At 41.9% G+C, this 13,114-nt stretch overlaps 1 protein-coding gene across 3 annotated transcripts in view; it reads left to right on the top strand.

Moving 5' to 3' along the window:
- GCNA (germ cell nuclear acidic peptidase) overlaps positions 1 to 12,665 on the top strand; it is a 54,447-nt gene extending 41,782 nt beyond the window's left edge. For all 3 annotated transcript variants that reach the window (XM_038417502.2, XM_038417501.2, XM_038417503.2), the window contains 3 exons: positions 450 to 588; positions 8,110 to 8,314; positions 11,821 to 12,665. In XM_038417502.2, the coding sequence (XP_038273430.1) occupies positions 450 to 588; positions 8,110 to 8,314; positions 11,821 to 12,070 (594 nt within the window). In that variant the 3' untranslated portion in view covers positions 12,071 to 12,665. The remainder of the gene's footprint in view (positions 1 to 449; positions 589 to 8,109; positions 8,315 to 11,820) is intronic.
- Positions 12,666 to 13,114: the final 449 nt, after the last annotated feature.

The raw sequence follows: 13,114 nt of genomic DNA on the forward strand, positions 1-13,114 counted from the left end.
AGGAGAGGTAGAGAAGGCAAAGTGAGTTTCTCAGATCTAACTTCCCACTGTGTCTGTGTAAAGGGTATGAACAAAGGTGTCCTTTCCCACCAAAGTGTGTTGTGAAGGGCTGTGGTGGTACACACACCCTCACACAAGGGCAGAAGTTTAAGGACTTGAGGAAGTGAATGAGTTGGCAGTGATGTAGTTCCAGGAAGTGTGGATGGAGGGGCAAGCAGGGGCAAAGGGTCCCCCATCATCAGGGGCTTCCTGGAGTGGGGGGGGGACAAACTCTGAGGCCGCAACAAGAGCAGACAATTCCTCCAACCCTGGGCCTCAGCAGGGGCACAGAACGTGCCCCTCCAAAAGGGGTCAAATTTAAATTCCTGCACATACCCCTGTGTGGTTCAAATACACTGGTTTGTTTTTTTTTTGTTTGTTTTGTTTTGTTTTTTTTTTTAATATATCAGTTGCCAGAGAAAATGGAAATCATCTGGAACAAAAAGATGCGGAAGACAGCAGGATACTGCGTAACTGGACAAACAAAAAGTCCTGAGGTACAACGCTATGCTCGGATAGAGCTCTCAGAGAAAGTTTGTGACTCTGCAGGTAAGGAAAAGAGGATATTGAATATTAAATAAGGAGAAAGAATAAATATTCTTTCTGCATAACATCTCTAAGATCCATCCACACAGCTAAAACTTTTATCCAAGCTCTCATCATCTCGTTCTGGAAACTCTGCAAACCCTCCCGCTGCACCTTTCACAAACATGCCACATTCAGAACCCCAACAATGAGCCTCACTCCCCCTGCCTCTGGACCATCCCGATGAGCTGCCCCACTCCCCCAGCATCTGGACCTCCGCACTGAACCCCAACCACCTTCAGCAGTACCCCCCCAGCAGAGTCCCATTACTGTTTCACTGAGAACCCGCCAACAAGCCCTTCTGTATCCAGGACACACACACACACACACCCCAGCACCTGGATCCCCCACTGAACCATTTACACCCAGATTGCCCCACACTGAACCCTTTCAACCCACACCTGGATCCCCCTGCACTAAACTCCTTCACACTTGGATCCTGTCTGCCCACACCTGATGCACCTGGCTCAGAGGGGCAAGGCCCTGGGATGTTTCTGGGGCAGGCCCGATCCTTGCACTGTGTCAGGGTTCGGTGCAGCCTTCCCACTGAGTCTGTGTCCCGGCGTGGGGAAAGCTGCACAGTGATCTCCCACCTCTGTGCAGTCAGTGGCCTATGCTCCCCAATGCCATGCTGGAGCCTCCACATTTATTTAACGAATAAAATGTGCAGAATTTTAAAGTATTGTATACAGAATTTTTAATTTTTTGGTGCAGAATGTCCTCGGGAGTAATTTATACTGTATACACTTCTCAGAGACTTTAACCTCCTTGGCTGAAGGACTCAGCTTGCAAGAGCTCTGTCCCCTTTTATCTGTCCAGTGATGGATGCCATGATGACTGCTTCTTCTCTCCGTATATCTTCCCTAACTCACTGTTTTGTTCCCAGACCCAGGATAATCTTATGATGTTTTTTCCTGCCTGTGGACCTCCCATCCCCTTGCTGATTCATACGTAAATACAGTTTCCGTTGTTTTTGGTCACATCTTGATTAATTTAATTGGAGATGTGTAGATAATCCCTTCCCTCCTGTCTGAGGGAAAAACTGTTTCTCCCTGTGTTTGGTCACAGTCTTTAAAGCATAATATCAGTGAGTATCCACATTTCCTCATGTAGTGCTAATGCAGACATTTCACAGTGCTATTAGTCATCATCATGTCACAGACTTTCATAAAAGACATTACTCAATACACTTTTTATAATACAGCAATATTGTATACAATCATTTGATTCAATTGCTTATCGTTTGAGGGGCAGACCCCCATAAGAGACTGTCTCCCCCACTCGCTAAGTTGATGGTTTTGTTGTTCTTTTATCTAAATGCATCTTCATTATCTCAACCTGATGACAAACAACTTTACGCTCATTTGTTTAGGGCAGATGGTGATTATGCATTGCTTGCCAAACACATTGTAAAACCATAATTCTAACATACATCCATAACTCTTTATACAACCTGTATACACACTACTCCTGGGGGAATTCTGTGCCAAAAAATTAAAAATTCTGCGTGTAATATTTTAAAATTCTGCATATTTTATTTCTCAAAATAGCACAATATAATCCCTCCAGTTTCAATTATTTTTGTAATTTATTTCTAAATACCTGTCAACAATACAGACGAGCAAAAAAGATTCCCCCAGGAGTAGAGAGTTAAAGAAACCCCAATGATAACCCAGTTCCAGTTGGGGGCTGCTGGAGGGAGATGTGTGAGGCTCCCAGAGCCCAGACACCTGCACTCCCTTGCCTCCCCCCTCCTCAGCCCAGATATCAGCACTCCACTTCTAGAGCCCAGTCGCAGGGCACCTCCTAGCCCAGGCACCAGCACCCCCCTCCCACTAGAGCCCACCCTGGCCCAGACACCAGCACCTCCCTCCTCGAAGATCCCAGTCATGGGGCACCTCCCAGCCCAGGCACCAGCACCCCTCTCACTCCAGATCCCAGCTTTGGAGCATACCCAGACACCACCATTGCCTCCTCTCAGCTACCAACCACAGGGCACCCCTAGAGCCTTTAATCCCCCCCTAGCTTCTTTATTGTCCTGCCAGGGAACGCGGGATGGTGCAGCCCTGCTCTTCCTCACCCTTTGCCAGAGCTGAGTCTCCCGGGCTCTCTTCTGTCCCCGGGAGAATGAGGATCAAGTAGAGTGTGCAGCTTCCAGCCCACCCATCCTCCAGCTCTGCTCTCTGCAAGCTGGGCTCTGCAGAGTCCAGTGTTCCCTAGTGGTGGCTATCAGTTCTGCAGCCCCAATTCTGCAGGGGAAACAGGGAATTCTGCAAAATTCTGTATTGTGCAGTGGTGCAGAATTCCCCCAAGAGTAACACACCATGTAAGAATATTAATGATCAGTGAGCTATTAGCTTTCCATTGAAATATTACATGCCACCTTTTGGGTATATATCATGACAACAGTGGGTTAGATGTAGTGAGTATGTCAGGCCTGACAAGTTGCTGACAGAGTAGTGAAACACCAATGGGCCACTGTGTTACAGTCAGTAATTTGTCATCTGACATTTACTTGCTCGCTCCTGTGTTTAATGTGGTTTTAAAAACAGAGACCACAACACAAGTGACTCTCATTACAGTTAGTCTCCTCAGAGATACTGAAGACATGGAAACCAAATTATCTTCTCAGACTTGGGCTAGAATAGTGACATTGTGTGGGGAAGTTTGCACTAGTGTTGTCCATGTGGCATGTTTTACAGTCTCCAAGGCTGTCAGTCTGGTACTTGCAAACACTGCTCCAAATCCCTGTTTATTAATCAAATATTTGAATTGCTCTGCTCCGGCACCAATAGTGACTGCTCCAGCTCCGCTCTGCGCTCTGATTCAAATTAATTTTTAACTAAATAAAAAAGTGCATACTGTAATTTTGAAAAACCATTATTTTTATTCAGACTTTTAAAACAATTTAAATGTCATCAACAATGATACAAAATAGAATCATTCATAATTCATTTTATAAAAAATTATTGCAGCAAGCAAGTAGTCTTTCATAGCCTGCCACAAATCATTTAAAATTAACTTTAAAGCCGAAAACAGTCGCTCTACACTAGTTTAAGCAATTCCACAGGCAGCCTGAATGCAGTGTGGATAGTTGTGAATGGCCTCAAAAACAGACTTAACTTTTAGCCTACCAATAGACTCCATTGCCTCACAATCTTCCCGAAAGTTTCTCTCGAATAATGCTTCATTACAAATTATGAATCGCAGAAACTCGCTGACGTCTTTCTTATTTATCCAATTCCTTTTCGAAGGCATCATCTTCTGAAGAATTGGTGCTTGAATTATCTCCCATTTCCCTGTGATGACTGAAGACATCTCAGGGATGGACGCTCGAACAAGTTCAGAGTGGAGACGAAAGTTTGAGAACAGCCTGCTGTTTCTGAAGGGTGTGAACTTTCCGAAACTGCAGTTCTATTGTTGATGACTCCTTTTGTTGTGTTTAATTTTCTTCATCCTCTTTCGCCAAGTTCAAATGTAGCAATAGATTTTGTTTTTCAAGTTGTCGAGCAATATCAAGGAGCCCTTCCTTTGCCTTTAGAATTTCCCTTGAGGTAAGAAGAATCCGATACCGTGGGTCACATAAACTCCAGCAAGGAAATGAATGTTGTCAAAAAGCTTCTCTTCGCATTTCTGCATGGAGTATAGAATTCCTTCTGCAATTTGTCCACCATTTTCTTTCAAGAATTTTGATAGTTTCCTTCTTTAAAACTCCCAGGGTTACATCAACAGCTTGAAGATTCATGGTTGTTTGGTTTGGCTTTGCCAAGAGGTCTTGCAGGTTTTTCACTTCGTCCCATTCAGCTTTTGTTAACTTCAGTTCTCTTGTTCCAGCAGCAGCCACTTGTTCACAGTAAGATTGAAAAGCGAGAAGCCGATCAATCATCGCAAATTTCAAACCCCAGCGAGTCACAGTATCCAATGATTGAGTTACCCCATGTAGATCAAGCAGAACACTTCAAATACTTGGGGTTCATATTTGGACAATGACTTGTCAAATTTTTGCCAGAAATTTCTTCGCATGTTCTTTGTTCAGTTCATCCCAGATTGCCAACTGAAGAGTGTGAATACCACACCTCATCAGTTGGACTTCTGAGTCGTCCTCATGAAGCCATGTTGGAAGTATGAGGCTAGGGTCCTTAATCCATTGTGCAGCAGCATCCATGTTGAGTTCGATTTCATCCATTCCTTTAGTTCCTTCATCAGGCAAAATAGCTTCAGTTCTGTCCACATCCCTGTTCTCAGAGGTAGAAATGGTTTCATTGTCCTCGCTGAAAATGTTGACGGCACATGTGATGTTTGCTGCATTGTCAATGCAGATGCTCAGCACTTGCATTTCATTGATTCCAAATTTTTCTAAAATAGCTTTTACTTGACTTTTCACGTCCAAAGAATTGTGACGCCCTTCAGTGTCGATTATGTCCAAGGTTTTTACCACAGCTTTATCTTTTCCTTCTTTGTAGTACTGAGCATTGATTGCAAGGAAATTTCTGTTTCCACGGGTTGCCGCATCCATTTTCAGGTAGCACAATTTTTGCTCCAAAGCTTTCTTGAGCTCTTTGCGATCAGACTCAGCTGTGCTGACAACTAAATGACGAACCGCATTGTGCCCCGTTGAAACGCCAAGCTGCCGACCTATTTCACCTGCAATTTTTTGGAATCCTTTGTTCTTTAGCCTGAAGGTAGTGAGCGGTGTTGAACTCAAGTAAACCATTTCCATCAGCCCTTCATGGAAAGTATTGGCATCCACGGTGACTGTAACCTTTGAGGACTTCAAATATGAGTCAAATTTTGTTTGCTCAATTTTGGGTTTCTTTTCAGATGAAACGCCGCAAAAAATCTTTTCTCCAGGAGTTTTCAAAGAGCCAGATGAACGTTGTTTAGCTGCATCAGCTTTCTGTTTTGCCTCATCTTCCTGGACCTTTTTTTGTAACCAGAGCCGCATGGTTTTCAGGATGGTTACATATTATATGCCGCCAAAGGGTAAAACTTTTCACAGCACTTGCTTCATTTGTCTTGAAGCTACATGGTTTGAGCTCGCCATTCACTTCCTTTTCCACCTTGCACGTTGCCGATTTCTTCTCTGCTTTTCCCAAAAGCCCAAATTTGGGCTTTTCAAATTCAAAAGTAAAGACAGTCGTTGAGATCCTTTTCCATAAACCGGCTATCAATCATGGGGGGCAGATTTGATTTTTTTTTGTTGAAGCCATGGCCAAATCTTCTTGTGCTGCTACTGCATCCAAATGTTTCTTGATATGATCTTCAAAAGCAATGAACAAAAGCATTACATTTTTTTATAATGTACCTGCTTGTGATATCTTAACCACTTAAGGTATTTCGAATTTAATTTGGATTTTCTGGACAAAAGTGATCACATTTTCTTTTTTACACAAAATTATTATTAAAGTATATTTTAATATGTTTCTTGCAGTTTTAATGAAGTAAGAAGTATTTTAATATACATAATTAATATAAATTTTTATTTATAAATTGCACATTAGTTTTTCGTCTCAAATTTTGCGGTAAAAATATTTGAAATATTCTCCAAGTTTTTAATATCTCAAAAACACTTTAATATAGATATATCAATGAAATTTGATATATCAAAGTGCTGTAGTGTTAGTATGTGCTTTTGCTGTTCTGCAACATTAATTGTTGGGAAGTAACAAGCTATACGTTACAAGGTTGAAAATAAACTTCATTGGGAAAGCGGATTCAAATTGCAAGCAGAGTCCTTTTAGTAAAGAGAGCAAATTTTCGGAAATATGTTTTTGCTTCATTAGCCTGAATAGATTATACAAGATAGAGCAAATAATAGGTTCTATCTTGTATAATGTTTCCAGCCTGATGAAGGAAAAACATATTTCCGAAATTTGCTCTCTTCGCTAAAAGGACTATGCTTGCAATTTGAATCCACTTTCCTGTTAAAGTTTATTTCCAACACTCTATCATACAACATCATTCAAATAAAATTATTTAAACTACAGGCGTCCTGAACTGGGGGTACTGGGCCAATTTTATTTAATATTTTTTAAATCTTTGACTATTTAACAGATACGACCCTGGAATATGATTTAATGCTAAAACACGCATTAAAATGGTACTCTTAATTTATTTTGTATAATTAATAGTTTCTGAGAAAACTGTTTAAAAAATTTTAATCTGCTTAGATGCTTAAAATGATTCAAACAATTTTACTTATTTTTCAACTTTAGAACCATAAATTTTAAACGTAATAATAAATGATAACCAAAAATTATTAACTTATTATGGAACATAATATTACCGCTCATAGCCGGGGCAGTCGATAACAAACCTTTCTTGAAATATAAAATAAAAATGACCAACCGCCAGTTTGGGACGCCTATGGTTTAAATAATTTTGCACATACTAACACTAAGACACAGACATAATTTCATTACTTTATATTAAAGCATTTTTGAGAGATTGATCAGAAATTAACTTTTCATCACCTCCTTGAAGGGATTGTAGCTCCCTTAGGAAGAATTTTAGGACACGTGTTCACAGAAACGTTTTTTCTTAAAATGACCTAAGGATTCACCCCCAAAGTTGTGTTGGACATTTTCCAATCACTCTGGATATATCACAAAAATCACTCCTAATTTATGCAAATATGTTTACTTTATATTTATATGCCTGCTGCATGCGACTTTTTCAGTAAATTTAAAATTACAAACAACGCAACCAGAAGACCGTTGAATAGATGACATAAAATAAGTCCGCCAGAGTGATACGGGAGCATGTACAAATGAACAAATGTACCGGTAACGGGAGCCCGTGTGAGAAATGAGCTTAAGTGGTTAATATCTCTTGCGATGTCTTAATATATCAATAAACAAAAACATTTTTTTTTTTGCAATATACCTGTTTTTGATATCTTAAATGTTGCATCTTGCGTCACACTTTTCAGTAATCACAGCACTCAGCGCGTCTCGTTGATACTTCTTTTGTAAGGGTTGATCAACACAAACTAATCTATACGAGTATGTACTCACCTAACCTTGGCACAAGGGTGAAAGCAGTCTGCAATGTTGCTGGATGTTGCAATGTTGCTGATAATTATCTGATTCTTTAATAAAACGTATCTCCAAAAAACTTTGTAATTTTGTATCTGTACATTAAATCTTGATTTTGGCCGAAGTGACAATAACTGACACGTTACGTAAAGTGGTAAAGTAGATGTTAATATCAAATGTTATACAATCTGAAACTTTTTGGCACTTTTAGGACTTTCTTGCTAAATATCATTCATTTTGGTTTGAAAATGAAAAAAAACAAAACACTGGAGCAGTGGATCAGTCAAGATTTTCTGTGCTCTGTTCCAGCTCCGGGCAAAAACCTACTGCTCCGCGCTCAAGCTCCGGGCTCCGCTCCAAAGTCCTGCTAATAAGCCAATGAAGAATGAGAGACCTGACTTTTTAATGGCAGTGTTCTTAATTTGTCTTCTCTCCTGCCTTCCCCCAGACCGGCTTCGAGACACATTGATCCATGAGATTTGCCATGCAGCCACTTGGGTAATCAATGGAATTCGAGATGGCCACGGGCAGTTTTGGAGATTCTATGCTAAGAAATCAACTGTGGTTCATCCAGAGCTGCCAGTGGTGACACAATGCCACAGCTATGAGATTAAATACAAGTTCACTTATAAGTGTTCTCTGTGCAAAACCACGTGAGTAATATTTACTTGCCTTTGGTCATCTGTTATCTTTGTTTTCACTGTGTCCACAAGTTAAGCTTAGACCTTTAACTCTTAAAGCACTTTGAGAATTAAAGGTCTCACCTCTATGAACTGAACTATTTTTTTATTGCCTTGTTTTCCCTCTTCTATTCCCACCAAGAGTTCCCAACTGATGGCTTCCAGGCAGTTTCCCTCGCAGACCCATATTACTTCTGGGTGGATTCTGTGCCTCAAAATTCTATATATTTATTTGTCAAAATATAATCACACCAGTTTCAATTGTTTTGGTAATTTATTTAAACTACAATACAGAAAAAAGTCACAATTATTCAGCATTTCCTAAACACATGAAAGTGAAGTTACAAACACTTGGTAACTAATATCCTGCATTCCAGTTATAATCCTGGATTTTCATTTAAATTATATTACAGAACATCAAACAACGCAAAAAAAAATGTCATTTTAAATTGCTCAGACTTTCACACATGAAAGTCGTACAGTTTTGCTAATCATTGTCCTGGACCTGGCTGGGTACTTTGGGAAGTGCTTGATTCTGATTGTCCTGACATTTTATTGACTGCTTGACTAAAAAGTGAGAAAGCACATAGATCTTCCTAGCTGAGGATTCCCTTACTGTCATTTATAATAAGACTCCTTTACATCACTCTGGCAATGTAGTGGCCTTAAAGCTTTCACAGGTTTTAATGCTACTGGGGGCATTGAATGAGAATGGGAACAGTTAACTAACAATAGTAGGCATTCTGCTACATTTCTGCCTGAGAATGAGATCAATTAACCATCAACAGCAACTTTAACAACTTTACTACACAGTCAGGGTGCTACATTTGTGCCTCTAGACTGCCTCCTGCATAATAAAAAGCTCTATCCTTACACGCCAGGGAGCTGCAGTAGCAAGAGAGAGGGACACAGGGCTTGCCTACACTGGCAATTTACAGCTCTGCAACTTTCTCACTCAGGGTTGTGAAAAAACACCCCCCTGAGCACAACAAGTTTCAGTGCTATAAAGCGCCAGTGTAGACAGTGCACCAGTGCTGGTAGCTGCACCCCCTCATGGAGGTGGGTTTTTTACAGTGCTGGGAGAGCTCTCTCCCAGTGCTCCACTGTGCCCATACAAGCCACATTAAAGCGCTGACAAGTCAGCGCTTTAGCATTGCCAGTGTAGACTAGCCTAGAGAGTCAGTCTCTCTCTCCCCCCGCCCTGGTTGGCACACATGTACACCCCTCCCCCCTGATGGTGATCATGCAGGGACGCATGCCCTTCCCCCCTCCCCTGTCTTTGAGGCTGCTCCAGGCATGCTGGATCAGATGCACTGCGTGGGCTGCTGGGGAAGAGGCGCATGTCCCCCAGCAGATTTTTTTTTTTTTTTTTTTTGCATTTTTCTGCCCGGGGGGCACAGAAAAATGCAGACCATATGAATTCTGTGCCCCTATATGGGCACAGAATCCCCCCAGGAGTACCACATGGAATTATACTTATGACAGACCTGCCTCCTCCTGCTGGTGCTCTTTTTAATGGCTTAGCTGAGAACAGATAGTTGGGAGGCAGGTTGTTTTGAGTGAGCAGTCTGGAAATCTGAGGATTTGAGAGATTCATAACTTTCAAGGGCAGAAAGGGACATGTCAGTCATCTAGTCTTACCTCCTGCAAAACTCATGCCAGAGAATGTCACCTATTGATTTCTGCATCAAGCCCAGGACAGAGTAAGCAAATGACAAGACTTGCTCCAGGCAAGGGTCCCTGTCCCCACTCCCTCAATGCTGGCACTTTTATGCACTACACACTACAGCTATTCCCTAAAAACCCTTAAAATCAATAACTGTTAAACTCAATTTGCTCAGTCTCCAACCTACAGACACACTGAGTCTCTGTTAGCCACAACCCTTAGTGGCTGGTGTTCCACATACTGCTGTCCTTTAGAACAGTGAATTTTCTTCTAGGGTACTCAGACTTTTCAATATTTCTGACTCCTTTTATCCTCTGAGGGACACACCTAACTTTCTAATCTTGATTCTTCATCTTCCCCTCAGCAACTATAATGCTTGTTACATAGAGAAGGTAATAGAATCATAGAATACCAGAGTTGGAAGGGACCTCAGGAAGTCATCTAGTCCAACCCCCTGCTTAAAGCAGGACCAATCCCCAATTTTTGCTCCAGATCCCAAATGGCCCCCTCAAAGATGGAACTCAAAACCCTGGATTTAGCAGGCCAATTCTCAAACCGCTGAGCTATCCCTCCCCCTGTAGGTCAGCATTAAGGAAACAAGATAAACATTAAACTCAGGTTCATGTTATGAGATTACTTGGCTCTCTCCCTACTTCTCTATTAGGAGTGTAATGCAGGAGCTCTGATACACTATGATCTCACCTTTTACCAAGAAACTTATTTGAAACATAAGCAGAAAAATTAAGCTGCTCATTGGGATTGTTTATCCCCTTGTAAGTGGTAAAGAGCTTGTGGGACCACTGGGATGTTTAAAGAAGATTGATCTGAGATCTAGAATATGTATTGTGGGGAACAAATTCAACAGCAGGGCCCTCAGCTTCTGCAGCACTTCAGTGTGGCAGACTGAAGTTCTGCACAGCTTTATGTAAACTTAAAAATTAGAGGGGTTTTCTATTGAACTAAAAATTAACATGAATGTCACTGAATTCCTTGTTTGTTTTGGTATTCAACTGAACTTGCATTACTCTGTTCATATTATTTTTAATCTGTTAAACTTAGTATTACCATCACATAACGCTGTAGACCAGGGGTGGCCAACCTGTTGCTCTGGAGTCACATGTGGCTCTTCAGAAGTTAATATGCGACTCCTTCTATAGGCACCGACTCCAGGACTGGAGCTGCAGATGCCAACTTTCCAATGTGCTGGGGGGTGCTCACTGCTCAACCCCTGGCTCTGCCACAGGCCCTGTCCCCCACTCCACCCCTTCCCACCGCCTCCCATCAGCCTGCAGTGCCTTTGCTCCTTCCCTTCCCTGCGCCCCTCCCCCCCCCAAGCCTCCTGCACGCCATGAAACAGCTGATCGGGAGGAAGGGGAAGGTGCTGAACGGTGGGGCTGCCAGTGGGTGGGAGGTGCTGGGAGCAGAGTGGAGGGGCTGCTGATGTATTACTGTGGCTCTTTGTCAATGTACATTGGAAAATTCTGGCTCTTTCTCAGGCTCAGGTTAGCCACCCCTGCTGTAGACATTATCAGGAAGAAACTGAAGGTTCCACCTTGGCAGTTGGATAAGAGATGTTTCAGGCTTTTTGGCAGGAAAATGTGGGCAGTGATCTGAGACTGCATGATAAAAAATCACTAGCTGAAAATTCCTGCTAAAATGATCATCAGGGGAATAGTAATGTTGCCATTTAGATTATCTTTAGGTGTCAGAGTTAATGTACACTTGCTCTGAATGTGAACAATTTGCACCTTTGAGCTATTATTCTAAGGTGTCTCTAGACTCGGGCACTACACTGACTTCTGTTTTATTTTAGAATTGGGCGCCATTCCAAGTCCCTGGACACAGAACGCTTTGTGTGTGCACTCTGTAAGGGACAGTTAGTCCTGTGCCAACCCACACGGAAGGATGGTACTCCTGCTAGAGCACAGCTAACACCATTTGCAAAATATGTGAAAGAAAACTATGGATCTACTAAAAAAGAACAATGTGGGCTGAGCCATGCAGAAGTCATGCGGAAGCTCAGTGCTGAGTTTGCTTTAAAGACTAGGCTCCTAGATTCCTGAATGCCTCTTGGGGTGTACATACTGGCCCTGTGCTATGTAATCATTGTTTGTACCATTAGAGAAAATAGCTAGGTTCTGGCTGATTAACACTGAAGATCTATTAAAGGTTTCTAAGCATCTGCTGCTGTTCTGTGTTCCCAGAAGCAGTGCTTGCATAATCCCCTGCTGCTGCACTCAGAAGCAGGTGAAACATTGTTTTCTGATGAATCCCAGTTACAGGACAAGATGATATATGTAACTTTAGGTCCAGGGCTGCCCATCCATCCCCAGGTCTCCTTAGTGAGGATCGAGTGCATCTGTTTGCTTATGATTAAATCTTCATTCTAATTGCCCTCCAGCCACTGAGATTTTATGAAAGTTAAAATGGGAAGGGGGAGTGGGAAATGGGGGAGGATTAACTTGGAGCCTTTTTTAACCACTGTTTGAGATAAACTCTGGAGGCAGTTGGCTCAGGGTCTTTCTTAGAACTAAATCAAATGCATCTATCACAGAGTTGGGATTGAAACACTTCTGTAACGTATCTTCTCTACTCAGATGATTAAATCAGATTTGTAATATTAATACTTGAAATAAAAAGGTAGATTTTTGTCTCTTACTGGTTATGATTAATAAAGATTGCCTTGAAACCTGGTGTGCCTCCTGGGAGTGCCGGCAGAGGTGAGCGATCCAAATTTTAGGTCATTTTGGAGATGCAGCCACAACCACCCCTTAAAAAGAAAAACCAAGCTTTTCATAAGGTTGACAGATTCTACCAACTTTATGCACAGAGATAGGGATCTAATGAACTTATTTACTCAGCATATACCTTAGCTAATGTATGGCACCCTCTAACCCTTTGATGGAGTAATATTTAAAATGGTTTGCACTTAAGCTCATCTCAAGATAGGGTAGGCCTATTATTCATTGAGGGTGGGGGGAGGGAGATAACAGAAAATGTGGAAATTGCAGATGCTTCTCTCTACAGGCTGGCTGGTTACCCTTCAGCCAGGCTCTCCACTTTGATCAGCGCTTCAGTCGCTTGGTGGTGATGTCTGTAGATGGAGG

The sequence above is a fragment of the Dermochelys coriacea genome, chromosome 9, assembly GCF_009764565.3.
Source record: "Dermochelys coriacea isolate rDerCor1 chromosome 9, rDerCor1.pri.v4, whole genome shotgun sequence".
Lineage (NCBI taxonomy): Eukaryota > Metazoa > Chordata > Testudines > Dermochelyidae > Dermochelys > Dermochelys coriacea.